This window comes from Oncorhynchus kisutch, linkage group LG21, assembly GCF_002021735.2.
Source record: "Oncorhynchus kisutch isolate 150728-3 linkage group LG21, Okis_V2, whole genome shotgun sequence".
In the NCBI taxonomy this organism is placed as follows: Eukaryota; Metazoa; Chordata; class Actinopteri; order Salmoniformes; family Salmonidae; genus Oncorhynchus; species Oncorhynchus kisutch.
Window position 1 is genome coordinate 20,418,812 of NC_034194.2, and position 16,761 is coordinate 20,435,572.

Sequence of the window (16,761 nt, forward strand, 5' to 3'; positions counted from 1 at the left end):
GATTAAAACAGTTTTTGGTAGAACCCCACCCCTCCGCAAAGAACCCTTTTGGAACCCTTTTTTCTAAGAGTATATCCATTTAGGCCTATGATTTAACAACACACCAGTCTCCCATTATTTAGGCAACATGTAGCCCTATAGACCTAGCTAGTCCAGGGATGGGGAACTTTGAAGGGGTGGCTGCCACAAAAAATCTCAACTCATCATACCCACACATGCGATCACAGTCGGCCCTAGCCTTTTGGGGGCCCTAAGTAAAATTTTGATGGGGGGCTCCCCCACCTTGAAGTTTTAGTGTTAATTTCATGCAATTCTACACATTTTGCTATTGGTGTAGAGAAAAATGGTGCAGCTTTAAAAAACGTTTGCTGCAATTCTACTCATTTTGCCATGGGGTGCAGAGAAATTTTTGCAGTTTTTAATACGATTACTACAAGTTTAAATAGCTAGCTAGACTAACTTACCAATCTAAAACATTTTTAGATGACACAGGCTAATAATTAAGTGACTGTCAGTGACTGAAATAACAAGAGAAGAACTGCTGATGCACAACCAGATGATTCGTAGACAACAGGTGTAGACTAACAGTGAAATGCTTACTTAAGGGTCCATTTCCAACAATGCAGAATTAAAGATAAGAAATTAAATAAAAAATATAAATAATGACATGAGGAATAAATACACAGTGAATAACAAATACAAATAACATGGCTATATAAAGGGAGTAGAATATAACAAGGCTATATATAGGGAGAAGAAAATAACATGGCAATATACATAGAGAGTACCAGTACCGAGTCGATGTGCAGGGTTACGAGGTAATTGAGGTAGCTATGTACTGTACATATAAGTAGGGGGTAAAGTGATTAGGCAACAGGATAGATAATAGACAGTTGCAGCAACATGTGTGGTGAGTGTAAAAGTGTGTGTCTGTGAGTGTGTGCGAGAGAGTTAATACAAAAAAGGATCAATGCAGGTAGTCCGGATGCCATTTGATTAGCTATTTAGCAGTCTTGTTTAGAAGTGTCTTGGGCGTGGAAGCTGTTCAGGGTCCACTTGGTTCCAGACTTGATGCATTGGTACCGCTTGCCGTGCGGTAGCAGAGAGAACAGTCTGTGGCTTGGCTGGCTGGAGTCCTTCCTCTGACGCTGCCTGGTACAAAGGTCATGGATTTCAGGGAGCTCGGACCTAGTGATGTACGGGGCCATACACACTACCCTCTGTAGCGGCTTGCGGTCAGATGCCAAGCAGTTGCCATACCAAGCAGTGAAGCAGTCAGCCAAGATGGTGCAGCTGTAGAACTTTCTGAGGATCTGAGGGCCCATGCCAAATCTTTTCAGCCTCCTGAGGGGGAAGAGGCGTTGTCGTGCCCTCTTCACGACTGTGTTGATGTGTGTGGACCATGATAGATCCTTAGTGATGTGGACATCGAGGAACTTGAAGCTCTCGACCTGGTACACTACAACCCTGTCAATGTGAATGGGGGCATGCTCGGCCTTCTGTTTCCTGTAGTCCACGATCAGCTCCTTTGTCTTACTGACATTGTGTGAGAGGTTGTTGTCCTGGCAGTCTCTGACCTCCTCCCTATAGGCTGTCTCATCATTGTCGGTGATCAGGCCTACCACCGTCATGTCATCTGCAAACTTAATGATGGTGTTGGGAGTCATGTGTGGCCACACAGTCGTGGGTGAACATGGAGTACAAGAGGGGACTAAGCACGCACACTTGAGTGTTGAGAGTCAGCGTGGCGGATGTGTTGTTGCTTACCCTTACCACCTGGTGGCGGCTCGTCAGGAAGTCCAGGATCCAGTTGCAGAGGGAGGTGTTCAGTCCCAGGGACATTAGCTTAGTGATAAGCTTCGAGGGCACTATGGTGTTGAACACTGAGCTGTAGTCAACTACAGCATTCTCACATAGGTGCTCCTTTTGTCCAAGTGGGAAAGGACAGTGTGGAGTGCAATAAAGACTGCGTCACCTGTAGATCTGTTGGGGTAGTATGCACATTGGAGTGGATCAAGGGTGTCTGAGATGTTGGTGTTGATGTGAGCCATGACCAGACTTTCAAAGCACTTCATGGATACAGATGTGAGTGCTACGCAGAGAAATGTAGGCAAAATAATATCATTTTTTGAAAAAGGCTAACAATAAAGTAAAAATGCAATTGAAGTTTATACATTATCTAAACTCGTTCACAATTGTCTACTTTAACTCCAGATTATTGCATATTTATCTGCTGAAAACGAGTTTACACAAATCTCTAAATGGCAATGTTAGTTGCCTGCTCAGGCATGGTACCCAAAGCCCCTCGAACAGCGCTGTGTTCAAGGGCCTTGAACTGAAAGCTACATTCGAGTTTCTCTACACATGAAGAGGCAAATCCTTTTTAATTCAAACCTGCTCAATTGTAACCCTCTTTCATATTCATTTTAGTAACTTTGTTAATAACTTTGACAGACTTCCCACTGGGCACACACTGGTTGACATTACATTGAACCAATGTAGAATAGACGTTGGATTGACTTCTGTGCCCAGTAGGTTCTTTTTTATCAGCAAATATAGCCTGATAAATAAACAGATAGGCAAGCTTTCCCAATGTATTATATTCTTTATTTATGTTTTTACATCATTAAATGCATACTATTTCTAAACGATTTACGAATGCAAAATGCAATAATAAATCCCCTGAACGCAAGGGCAAAATTGTGGTGTAGATATCGGGGTGGACGAACAGTAAACGTGGTGCCCGGAGAATTTGTACAAAATTCTAAAACGCGTTTCTTGCAATTCTACACAGTTTGACGTGACTTATTATGCCTCTCCAGAGGGGTATTTTGAGTGTTATGTGTGGGGAATTTTGAAAACACAGTATAAGTGGAAGGATAAGTGGAAGGCCCACCAACCACCCCACCCCAAAAATAAAACATATTTTGGGGGGGAGAAAAAAATAGAGATAACCTCCTGCATTTTAATCCATTTTGCCATGGGGCAGAGAGAAAAATGAGCAGCTTTATAATACTATTCTATACATTTAGTCATGAGTCTGAGAGAAAACTGCAGTTTTAAAGGTTATTTCCTGCAATTCTACACATTTTGCCATGTCGCAGAGAGAAAAAAAGTGTTTTATAGCTCATCTCGTGCTATTCTTCATATTTTGCCATGAGGATGAGAGAAGATTTTGCACTTTTAAAGTAACTGTCCAGTGAAAATCTCACTTTAAAAAGTGAATGTTAACTCATACCCAAATAATGTTGTTGACTCATCCTCTACTCGTATTTGTGGCCAAAGTGCTTGCTATTTCCTCATAGAGGATGATGTGAGCTGGCCAATCAGCGGTCTACTCGCATTAATATTTTTTTACTGACTGCTATATGGCCACACCGTTCTGTTGTTGGTGTACGCCCACACTATTCCAACACAGAAAAGCTATTCCAACACAGAAAAACATACTTAATGAAACATTTTGATAAGGAAAAATATTTCACTCGTATTGTAATTAAATATAGATCGTATTTCATAGAAATCTGGAAACACTGGACCGTTACTTTAAAGATGTACTTGGTGCAAAAACGCAAAAAATAATGCCTTTAAACTGTATAACTGATCAATGCACCATCATACCAGGTCATTTATCAATGCTTTTTTATGAATAAGATATTTGGCTACAGAAATGCCATTTCTTACCGATCTCTACCGCTTCCGCCCGAAAACAAATCCTGTGAAACGATGTCAACACATACTGGAGGAGTTACTGGCTAGCTACACGTGGCTAGCTTAGCTAACAAACTAGCTATGTTGGTCGCAGCGCACATGACCAGAATGACACATCGACACACACCAAAGGCACACCAATTTCTGTTGAAAAAAAGAAGAAAAAAAAGGAGTTGACCATTTTCTTTCCACCGTTAAAGCAAATTTCCTGCAATTCTACACATTTTATCATCGCTTATGATGTGTTCATATGCTATCGGGCCCCCAACCCAATTTTTGTAATTTTATTTGAAAGAAATGATTGTGGGGGAAGAATCGACCTGTTCTGAATATTTGGGGGGACATGTCCCCCGCATCCCGCATGGCAATTTCACCAATGCCTGATAGAACACACTATTGTGGACTGTAGTGGTTCAACTCTGGCAACATGCTTATTTCATAATAATGTCACATGCTCATAGCCTAATTCAGAACATAGAACGTTTGAAATAAAAGGACTAGCAATATTTTTTAGATGGCTACATTTTTTGTCAGGTCATGGATTTCGCTATTTTAAGTAGCTTACTGAAACGACCAGAACCTGATTTGTGTCTGAACAGATGGTTACAATGTGTTGTGTTAGTAATGTTCAAATGTAGGCTATTGTAATTGCTACAATGTAGCCTAATGATAATGAAGAATTCAGTGGCTCAGTAGGCTCTAGACTGAAACATGATTGCTACACAAGATGCTGAGCCACAGATGAGCAGAGACACATTTTAAGGCTGCTCTTGACCAAGTGGTTACGTTCTATTTTGATAATGACATCATTTAGGTCTACATTTCATTAGGTATTTTTTTGTGGGCCATTTGTAGGCCTTATAATAATAGCCTATTCATAAAATAAAGTATTTGTGTAAATTCAACTTGTCAATTATTACACTTGCTGAAAACGAGTTAGATAGGCCTACATAGGCCTATAGCTAAATAAAATAAATAATGATGTACGGGTTTGGTAATCGGAAACGCTCTGCCAGTTGTATAACACGTTTATAAAACTGTCGCATTACACAAGTTGTTATGTAGCTATATGGGCTACTTTGAATCTGCACCAGGAAGTGTTGGCCTGCTAACCCTGAGCTCAATGGTCGCAACGACTAGACTCCGTTTGATTTGGCGTCATTTTACCCACAGTAGAACGAGAGATATGTCTTCCAAAACACAGATGCCGACTCCAGAGACCGCTCTCCCCGGGAGAAGTGAAAGTTTAAAAGTATCAGGTAGGGCGACTTCCCCCGTGTCTGTGCGGCATGGTTTCCTCGGTAGCTATATAACATAACCATAGCCTTTAGCAGCTAGCCTACAGAGTAGCTTCCCAAAACGTAGGCCTATATAATGCATAAAGAAGACGAAAACACAAAGCGCGAATAGCTTCTATTTATGTCAACAAAGAAGCCCTATTCCCTTTGTTGCAAGACTACACTTATGTGTTGCGCGAGTTCGACAACACTTATGCAGCGCTATGACTGTAAAGAGCAACAGGAGCTACACCTGTTGTATTCGGCGCATGTGAAAAATACAATTTCATTTCATTTGACTTGAATATTTTCACATGCGCCAGGTGTATACTTTCCATTGAAATGCGTGTAGCTCCGATGGTAATGCATGGTGCTTGTAACGGTATGGTTGTGGGTGCTATTCCCATGGGGGACCAGTATGGAAGTGTTTGTACCCACTATTGTGAGTCGCTCTGGATAAGAGCTTCTGTTAAATGTCTTAAATGTTGTGTAAAACTGTCTAGACAATCAGGGTAGATAATCAACATATTGCTATAGTCTGATAACTCTTTGCCACAAGGAAGGGATGCAAGAAGAGCTGATTTAACCACAGACATTGTCCATCACAAAGTTTCCAGTTGCACTATTTCCTGCAATTATCATCAACTGTATCACTATGTAGTCATGTCTCTCTCTCAATACAATTTAAGAGTTTTATTGGCATGGAAAACAGGTGAAATAGTAGAGTGGATGTCTCTTCCTCCCTGCACACACACGTACACACGCACGCACACACACACACACACACACACACACACACACACACACACACACACACACACACACACACACACACACACACACACACACACACACACACACACACACACACACACACACACCTGACTGAGGCAACCTGTTCACAAGCTTGTTAAAAGAGGTGAAACCATTGTGGGAAATGATAATGCATACACTGTAACAAAAAAAGAAGAAGTTGATTCAACGTGCAATTGTAAGGCAGCCAGATGCAATAGGCTGGTGAGTTTGCGCAACAAAACATTTCTTGAGCAAACTCACAACAAAAAGCTTGTGTGTGAAAATGTTGTTGAGCAAACTCACAATCCTATTACAGCTGGTTGCCTTAATTGTACCTTGAATCAACCCCCCCCCCCCTTTTCCCCCAGTATATCACTATTAATCTTGCAAATATGTAGGCCTTATACCTAGGAGATTTTCATTGCATATCACTGCCCTCAAAGTGACTGAATATTTACTGAATCCCAATGACAAGAACTTGTTTTCAGGTATTTATAAAGAAAAATGCTATCTCCAACACTCCTTTTGGATTTCTGATGAATTGTGTTTCCTGTCTGACTCTCAGAAGATGGAAAAAAGGAAAAACTTCCAGTTTGATGGTTAACGGCTGACACAAGTTGAGTTCCATAAAAATTGAAATGTACCAGGCAGGGTAGCGGGGTGCTATCTGCAGTGTTGAGAATGAGAACATATAGCCTAGGCCACTGTAGCTGATGCATTGCAGGCAGAGAGAGGAGAGAGAGAGAGAACTAGGAGCTCGTCGCATGAGCTTCATCCAGACAACATCAAACATTGATCGCAAGAAAAAAGCAGGAGAGAGAAAAAAGATGGCAGTACCTTGTGTTGCTTGGTTCCTGTCAACATAGGAAGGGAAAATGATAACTGTAATTTGTCTCTCGAATCCTGCAGATTTCTTAGAAACGGGCCCCACCTGAGTGGATGTCTAACACAATACCTAGTTAACCCGTCATATTGTAAACGGCATTTCACCTTTCTTCAGAATTGCCCCAAATTAGACGTTCATATTGCAGTCACATGGCTGTCCGGGCTATCCAGCAGAGAGCCCTTGTAAAACGTTTGTGTGTCTGTGTGTGTGTGCAGAGAGAAAGAGAGAGAGGGTGAAAGGCCTGGCTGGCGGGAGCAGCTGCAGGCTGCTTGAGATGCGGCTCACATGGGCACTGTGTGCAATGGCACGAAGGGATCCACCCCGCAGGACTGCATTGGTCTGATTACCAGCCCCAGCCCCATACAGCTCTGGTCTCCTTCCCCAGTCCCAGGCTTTCCCTATGGCAACAGCACTGCACTATAGAGCTGGCAGGTTGCCAGGAGACGTACGCACTGCAACACAGACAGGCACCACACCAACGCACGTGGCTCTGCTCTCTCTGTCAAGACATCCTGATGTTGCTGTTAGCCTGCTGAAGGTCACACATGACAGGGCGGTGGAGCTGTTAGGAAAGAGGAATGAAGGGTCAGAACTAAGTGGCTTATGATGTCCTGGATAACAGAGTAGTCATGTTATCTGTTAGGCATTTTATGGACATGGTGAAATTCATCCAAATCCCAGTGGTTGCTGAGAGGCATATGACTGGCTGTTTGGTATTGTGCCGATCCCAGATGACTCTAATTCTGTGTAGTGCAGCTTCCGCTGAACGAGAATAGTGGTAAATGCTGATGTATGTGGTCATTTGAAATAGTGTGATTGTGTAAGGTGTATACTGCCCCATACCATCCACAGTCCTCTTCTGGAATAGTCAGGGATACTGATGGAGTCTGCCTGTTGTATAGTGTGTTGTCAGTTTTCTTTCATCATCAGGAATAATGAGCTGCATAGTTGCAAATTGCAAGGCAATACATATTTTCCTTCCACCTCACAAAAAAACATGCTGCATCACCTCTAGTCACTGAATGGACATAAGGAGATCTTACAAAGGATTTGACCTTTTGTAAACATTTGCATGTTTTGTAGTCTAGTAGCTACACAGCTTAAAATCCATTTGAATCTAATGTCCCAAACATTCGGGGAAATCCACGAATGAATAAAGTAGCAAAATGCCTTTAAGAGAAATTGACAGCCAATCAACAGCCTCTGTTCTGCTCTGTCCTATGTATTCCCTATAGGACCGCTCCTGCATCTGCCAGCCCTACTTCTAGCAGGCTCGGATGTGGTGCGGGATGGTGAGGGGGTGTGGGTATGTGGTACTGGATGGTGGGAACATGGAGACAGACAGTGGTGAGTTGGCACCAGCGATGTGGGCACCGAGGTGCCCCCCTCAGAATGACATGAGGTGCTGTGCCTTGGCACACAATGAATAGACTACCCCTGCATTGAAAAAGCGAAGCGGCTTCAGGACTTGTAAAGACGTCCCAGAGACTTTTTCGGGAAGTGTCTTCGAGAGAGACATGGAGGAACTCCCTGGGTGCCTTGCTTGGGTGAGGGTGGGATGGAGAGAGGAGAGGAGGATGGGCTGTTGTGTGGGTGTGGGGAGGTTAAGGGAGTGTGTGGGTAGGCATTGGGAAGTATTGGTTGGCAAGGATACCAAGTACCACACTGTGTGATTGTGTGCATCTGGAAGGGGGGGATGCAGGAAATGGTCTAGTGCCAGGGAGTGGCGTGGCTGAAAAATTAATCTAAGATTCGTTTTGATCATATTTGCCCAAATCGACAGTTTTATTTCGGAGGGGGTGTGTGGGTGTTTGGGGGGTAGACAGGCAGACAGGCTGGAGCTCTGCCAAGGCTTCTCGGGAAGGTTGCCATGCCGAGAGAGAGAGAGAGAGAGAGCAGAGAGGGAGAAGAGAGGAAGAGAAAAAGCCAGACGAGACTTGGCAGGGTTCTATCGCAGCTCCCTTTGTCTGTTTGCTCAGCTTTGCGTTAAGGAAATCCAAAATACCCAGGGTGTAGGAGCTCTGCTTCAACGCAAACCCCCCCCCAAACCAAACAAGAAAACAAGGCGAGAAAACTACTTAGAAAAATTAGAGGACGCCGAGGGCGAATGGGGCGCAAGCATAGTCACCAAAAAGCGATTTTCAACATCCAGCAACACTTCACAATGCTTCTTTTCGTGACTGGAGCAAGTTACTTGAGCCAAGAGATGACCATGATCATTTGAACTCAATCTTTCTTTGTAATTTCAAGTTGAACGAAGCTGCCGCGTTTCTTTTCGGTCTATGTTTTTGAACACAAAAGGAATCTCAAAAGTGGACCTGGATTTTCTCCATCAAGGACTGCCAGAACTGTTGTGGCCCAAAAGGTTTTTTGCCTTTTCATTGATCGAACTTGAAGTCTCCATCAGTACATCACCCGGAGTAGATTTTGCCTTCAAAAGTTTTGTGATTGTAAAAATGTCCTGACCGCAATACGCCGCCAGTGTCCGAAGTTTGATGACATCAACTTAACTGCCTCTGTTGTCACTAAGTTGACCTCTTTGTGAGAGGGCTTTACAGCAATGCAACAGCGACTGGTTACTCAGGCCAAGTGCTCGTTGACCAAGCTTTAGTTTTCCATCGTGTCTCACAGTTGGACTATCTGAAGAAAATGTGAAGATATCTCGCCTTCAAAGGACTGAGATTTTCCAGCGGATTTGAGATCTGAGGCCAATGGATCTATAGTAGTTTATGTGAGGGTGGCACTGAACTAGTGCAGTTGCCTCAAGCTGCCTACTCTCAGTTGAAAATGGCTGGAGTTATGCAGGCCTGAGTGTTGTTTTGCTACAACATAATGTTTTTTTCAAAATAACGAATTCTCAGCTTCACATTGGGAGTGTGGTACTGTGTAAGGTAAGTTATATGTTATATCTGTTTTCTACAGATAGATTTCTACTTAAACTCCCATTAGACCAGAAATAAACCATAGGTGTTCCCACCGTGGTAAGTTATTCGTTGCCAGCTGTGTTGTTGTCCCCGGGGCACTTCACAAGTGAGTCTAGCAGTGTTTCCCTGCTATATGAAAAAGGAAGGCACTTAACGTACAGAGGCTGGGGATTGTCAGGGACGATTTAAAACGTTTCCTTAAGGATCGTCCATCTCTCCCCAGAGGACCCGGTGTGTCTACCATTCTACTGCTTTCCCACCATCAACGTCCTCGCCGCTGAGTTTCACACTGACTACAGCCCCTTCAGAGAAAGTGGTCTCCCTGTCTCCGAATCCCCCCAGACCTGCGGCTTTTCTCATCTCCACCGTGTGGCTGATATTCCCTTCCTGTTATCTGTCATGGGCACAGCAGTGCCCTGTCCCCCCTGTCGTCCTTGGTAAGCGCTGTGCATGATGGTTTCTGATTTGTGTCTGGCGCTTGATTAATAACCGTAGGGAAACGCTAATAGAAAAGTAAGAAATGTTCGCCTCGAGGTTTATATTGAACCGCTGCCAAGGCAAATTAGAATCTGCCAGATGTGTTTTCGGCAGATAGCAGGTGGAGTTAGCAGGTGTACTGTGCTGGCTCTCATAATTATGAAAGTTTGTTGTGGGAACATCATATTTTGCTTGTCTCTGTCATGTTGGAATATTTCCAGTGATTTAATCATTACTTGTCCTTATATTTAGCTTATATTCAAATTATGGACAATAGAAAGCAGGCAGCAGTGATATGAAAAGTAATGCCCAGCTCACTGCTGTGGTTAGGCTGTGGTTAGACTGTGGTTAGGCTGTGGTTAGACTGTGGTTAGACTGTGATTAGGCTGTGGTTAGGCTATAACCTGTACTGATGAAGCATTAATACATCACAATTCTCCAAATTCTCGAATCACAGAATCAAGACAATGGTGATTAAGAAGTTCCTCATTGTCCTTTAGATTTAGGTTCCGTACATGTACATAAAGGTTGGAGGAGATGCCGTTTAGAGTTGGGAGTGCTGCTGTTCTGTCCTCCTGATCAGAAGTGCAGGTTCATGTAGGGCTGAGGGCCTCAGTCTCCAGCTCTGACAGGATGGGGAGGGAGATGAGGGGAGACACAGGCCTAGTGCTGATGCATTAACACACAAGCTCTCTGCTCCCGATGGGCTTTCTGATGGACCCAAGTAACCTGACACAAAAGGTCAGCCTTTTAAAGGAGGTTCAGGGCAGGAAGTTAGGCCTTGACTACGAGCACTACTAGCACATACTGGGCCTTGTCTTTTAGCTTGGCTAGCTATCCAGCTAGTTGCTACTCCCCCTGCTTAGCAGACTTATGACTACTTTGTTATTTAACACTAAAAAAATAGCTACATGATTCTGGCCCTATCGAAAGTCTCGACTGCTATGAAAGTGTTGCCACAAGTAACCTAAGAAGTCCAGTGAACTTGAGAATGGTTGACTTTTTCAAAGAATCTGAAGTCTCCAGATAGCAGGGCTGGTTGCTGGGTTTGTGAGTGACTGTGTCTGATGGTCATGGTTGGACTTAAGCTCTGTTCTAGCCTCCAGTGCTCACTGATGTGGAGGGAGATGACGCAGTGGAGGAGGAAACTCCATTTTCTCCAAGGTTGGCTTCACTCAGGTCCACCCATGCATGCATGGCTACCTCTGCCTGCCTATGAATTATTCACAAAGCTCTCATCTCCACCTCGTCACTGTACTCCAGCAGTCTCTGTGAGCCTCTCTCTCTCTCTCTTTGCCTTTTGACTTTAACTTTCCCGGCAAACACACCGCAAATCTCCAACCCAGGGCCTCCAGTGACAGAGAAGGAGTACTTGGGTTGCCCGTGAGCAATATTACAGAGTTTATCATGTTTGAGCATGCATGTTAAGTGAATTTAAAGGCTTATCGGCCTCTGTTGTACCGAGAGCTGTCTTAATTTGTCACAGGCTGAGTAATGATCCTGGCTAATGCTGGCGTAGACTCTGGTGACATGCAGGGGATTTTGCCACAAATGTCCCTTGTTTACACTGACACGGATGACCTCGGGAGATAAAATAGTTGCCGCTCACGCCTCAGAGAATGTAGATTTACCTGTCATTCACCTGAGGTTCATCCCTCTCCACCACAGTTGGCCATCTACTGAGTATAAACTCAGTTTAAGATGTCTGTTAGTCATGGTTGTCTTGTCTTTCAGGCTAGATCCAGTTGTTTAGATGCTCAGCAACCAGGAATTGCTTCATTCAGTTGAACCTTTATTTATCCAATGAAAAGCATATTGAGACACGGTCTGTTTGGCAAGGGAAACCTGGCGAAGCAGGCAGCTGCAATCGATACAACATTACAACATTTGAAGAGTACAACGCAATCATCAAAACAATACGATCCAGCTTACAGGAAACATTTACGGACAGAATGGTCCCAAGTAGAATCTAACCCAACTGGGACCAGTTTCTTTACATTTTGTGTCTGACTGGATTGGAAGAAGGGATTTTCGGTGTCTACTCATACAAACACCAAGCAAAAAAGGTGTATCTATTAATAATTTTGTGAGCCTGGTTGCCCTAGTCCATGTCTCTGAAACCGAGGTGGAAGTGCTGTAGGAGGGCAATGCATTAACGACGACTCCCCCGCTTTGAAAACAGTTGAGTGTAATCAAGATTCATTATGTTAGCCCTGGGCACACAACTTTAATTAAATGAAAAGATTATATGTAACAAATTATAGATTCATTCATTAACCTCAAACCCACCAGGTGGGGGTTATTAATAAGATTCATTATGTTATGATAATGCTAATGGTATTCTACAAAGTCTTTAAAAAGTCTCTTAAAAACAAATTGGAGGAAAGATATTCAGAAAGCCACAGCTCTGTATTCATTAGCGTGCGGTGGTCGTGAGAGATATTTATGTGACCTGGCTCATCTCATTACTGAGAGGGATTACACAGACGGGGATATCACTGCTCATATTAGCCCTATATTAACTAGCTGACCCTCTGCCATTACACCTCGGCCCTCTGCCACGGCCCCAACACGGCCCTCTGCCATTACACCAAGGCCCTCTGCCATTACACCACGGCCCTCTGCCATTACACCACGGCCCTCTGCCATTACACCACGGCCCTCTGCCATTACACCAAGGCCCTCTGCCATTACACCACGGCCCTCTGCCATTACACCACGGCCCTCTGCCATTACACCACGGCCCTCTGCTATTACACCACGGCCCTCTGCCATTACACCACGGCCCTCTGCCATTACACCACGGCCCTCTGCTATTACACCACGGCCCTCTGCCATTACACCACGGCCCTCTGCCATTACACCACGGCCCTCTGCCATTACACCACGGCCCTCTGCCATTACACCACGGCCCTCTGCCATTACACCACGGCCCTCTGCTATTACACCACGGTCCTCTGCCATTACACCACGGCCCTCTGCCATTACACCACGGCCCTCTGCCATTACACCACGGCCCTCTGCCATTACACCACGGTCCTCTGCTATTACACCACGGCCCTCTGCCATTACACCACGGCCCTCTGCCATTACACCACGGCTCTCTGCCATTACACCACGGCCCCACCACGGCCCTCTGCCATTACACCAAGGCCCTCTGCCATTACACCACGGCCCTCTGCCATTACACCAGGCCCTCTGCCATTACACCACAGCCCTCTGCTATTACACCACGGCCCTCTGCCATTACACCACGGCCCTCTGCCATTACACCACGGCCCTCTGCCATTACACCATGGCCCTCTGCCATTACACCACGGCCCTCTGCTATTACAGCACGGCCCTCTGCCATTACACCACGGCCCTCTGCTATTACACCACGGCCCTCTGCCATTACACCACGGCCCTCTGCTATTACACCACGGTTCCAGCTAAGGAAACCGATCTGGAAGTACATTGTACAGTGTAAAGCTGGAGGTCTCCATTGTTTTTGTCGCAGCATATTTTCTCAAGAGACCATCTGGTTGGATAAAGAGCATATGAAGCAAATCAGCACCAGTTCCTGGTTCTTATAATTTGTTTAATGATTATCATTAAGAGGATCATCTGCCTAATGATCTTGGTTCATTTGTCAAAGAACTGGGCTCTCACCTCAACACATTGTGACATTGTTTAGCTCTCTCATTATAGCTCAGTGGACTCCCTCTCTCTGTTTCTCCCTCTCCCTCTCTCTCCCTTTCTCTGTTTCTCCCTCTCTCCCTCTCTCCCTCTCTCCCTCTCTCTCTCTCTCTCTCTCTCTCTCTCCCTCTCTCTCTCTCTCTCTCTCCCTCTCTCCCCCCACCTCTCTCTCTCTCTCTCTCTCTCTCTCTCTCTCTCTCATTCTCTCTCTCTTTTTCTCTCTTGGATTTGTGGATTTCTATTTGCCATGTATTTTTCAACTGTGCTGTGATGTTTTTCTCTCTCTTTCTCTCTCTCTCTCTCTCTCTCTCTCTCTCTCTCTCTCTCTCACTCTTTCTTTCTTTCTTTCTCTCTCATTCTCGTTCTCTCTCTCTATCTCTCTCTTTATCATCTCTCGTCTCTCATGATGGTTCTGAGCAGGGCTGTCTGTTGCATAACTTACTTGAACTCTACTCTAGTTGTCAGTGGGCGGGAGTGCTGGAGGTTTCAGTGTGAGCTTAGCACACTGTTCCCGAGATGCCATTAGGCAGGCCTGTGTGAAAAGCCTTCCTCATCCTCACACACACACGCACACACACACACACACACACGCACGCACACACACACACACACACACACACACACACACACACACACACACACACACACACACACACACACACACACACACACACACACACACACACACACACACACACACACACACACACACACACACACACACACACACACACACCTTTCTCCCCTTCTCAGCCCATGCACTCATTCCAGAGCTCCAATAGCAACTGATGCTGTGCTGTTGCCATGTGTAGAGGTATTGCTATGGCGTTGCTTGGTGGAGTGGCATGATGGCTGATTAACCCTTCGTAACCCTCGTTGCGTAACCTCTCTTGATCGCATAATGGATTGCCATTACACATAAGGTTGATGGCTACCTGTGTATCCTCGCTACTCTGTTTTGTGTCCTCTTAGAACCGAGCGATGCTTTGATGCATCGACACAAAGCGTTGGTTGAATGTTTGGCTGTTGGCTTGTGACCCAGACCTCCTCCTCTACTGCAGTAGGTAGTTCTGCTGCAGCTGACTGTGAAGGGTTGGATTATTGCTGCTCTGTGGTGTGCTGCTGGAAGCCAGGCTCTTAAATCACATGTTCTGGCGTATATTGTTGTGTTGTGCAGTATCCAGAGCTATGGGGTCAGATGAAGTGTTTGCTACAGTTTTGTGGGTATATTATTTGATGGTATATACTGTAAACTAAATGTCCCCATTGAAACGATATCTTGATTACTCTTAACTGCATTATTGCGTTACACGAGGGGGTAGAGTTGCTGTTGGTAAAAACGTTCTGTTCTTTGTCACAAAATATGCGTATTTGTTCATGCTTAACAGGTTATATCCACTTTCTTTGTGTGTTGGCACATCTCGGAAAGCACACGTATCTCTTTAGCATTATCAACATGTTCTCTGGTGTGGATAATCTAGCATAATGGTGCACTGCCCTTGATTGAATTTGGATTTACACACCTGAGGAGGAGATTCACCGGGTTTAGAATAACACAAAGTAAAGTATTGGATTTGGCCTTCACAGACAGTACAAATAGAATGTTTGTCTCCTCTCCTCTCACCATCCTTTTGAAGAAATACACCACATCTGAACAAAGAACTGACAGAATTAAAGATAACTTGTGTCCTGAGTCCTGAACTGTTTTTCTTTCCAGTGTTTCTACCTCTGGGGGAGCAAAACATTCATTTTAAAGATGTTGGCTCTTAATTTGAGCCAGTTTGCTACAGCAGGAAAATAATCCTGCAGCAACAGGAAATGTAGATACATTTGTCAAAAAAATGGGTTCCAAAAGGGTAGGAATATCGTTTTTGGTTCCAGGTAGAACCCTTTTTGATTCCACATAGGAACATTTTGGGTTCCATCTAGAACCCTCTGTGGAAAGGGTCTTTCATGGAACCCAGAAGGGTTCCCTCTTGAACCAAAAAGGTTTCTTCAAAGGGTTCTCCTATGGAATAGCCGAAGAATCCTTTTAGGTTTTAGATAGCACCTTTTTTTCTAATAGTGAAGGGTAAAGCTAGTGTGTGTTGGTGCTTGGAAGGCAGTCAATCACATATTCCTTGGGCAGAAGCAAAGAGAGCTTCCTCTTAGACAAATCACCTGACTTGCTAGCAGTGAAGACATTACAAAAGAACTGGTGAAATACCAGCCATTTTAGAAATTATAGCTGTAATGTAGCTCCTGGTGTGGAATCACCACTTCCTCATTAACCTGCTATGACTGCACTGTTAACATTCTGAATACAGAGGTCAGAGAGTTTTACCCATGATCATTACCCTTTTCAATTATAGGATGGTGCTTTTGGAGTGTGCTGTGAAGAGAAACTAGAACAAGTGTAACTTTGAAGTGATTCCTATAAACAGGGGTTCTCTCTCTCTCTCTCTCTCTATATATATATATATATATATGTATTTCTCTCTCTGTCTCTCTGTCTCTCTATATATATATATATATAGAATCAACAACAAGTGGGACACAATCATGAAGAATAATTTTGCACGCCCAATTTTTCAGTTTTTGATTTGTTAAAAAAGTTTGAAATATCCAATAAATGTCTTTCCACTTCATGATTGTGTCCCACTTGTTGTTGATTCTTCACAAAAAAATACAGTTTTATATCTTTATGTTTGAAGCCTGAAATGTGGCAAAAGGTCGCAAAGTTCAAGGGGGCCGAATACTTTCGCAAGGCACTGTATATATGTATTTCTGTCTCTCTCTCTCTCTATATATATATATATATATATGTGTATTTCTCTCTCTCTCTCTATATATATATATATATATATAGATATGTATTTCTATCTCTCTCCCCCACTCCCCATCTCTCTCTCCCCATCCCCCACATGCACTCTGATTGGTTGAATTAACTCTGCAGCCTCCTGTTGTGAATAATTACTTTTGATCTGATGCAGGTCTCTGTCTCCCTCTCTTCTTCTTTCTCTCTCTCCCTCTCTTT

The 16,761-nt window shown here is 44.1% G+C and overlaps 1 protein-coding gene across 3 annotated transcripts in view; it reads left to right on the plus strand.

The window, feature by feature from the left end:
- The first annotated feature begins 4,752 nt into the window (after positions 1-4,752).
- msraa (methionine sulfoxide reductase Aa) overlaps positions 4,753-16,761 on the plus strand; it is a 96,890-nt gene continuing 84,881 nt past the window's right edge. The window contains exons 1-2 of one of the 3 annotated variants that reach the window (XM_031800328.1): positions 8,622-9,557; positions 9,814-10,027. Coding sequence is in view for 1 of the 3 variants with exons in the window: in XM_020455229.2 (XP_020310818.1) it covers positions 4,778-4,967 (190 nt within the window). In the remaining 2 variants the exon portion in view is untranslated. Of the gene's footprint in view, positions 4,968-8,554; positions 9,558-9,813; positions 10,028-16,761 lie in introns of those variants that run through there. The other 2 variants (XM_020455229.2, XM_031800329.1) reach the window with 2 other exon arrangements.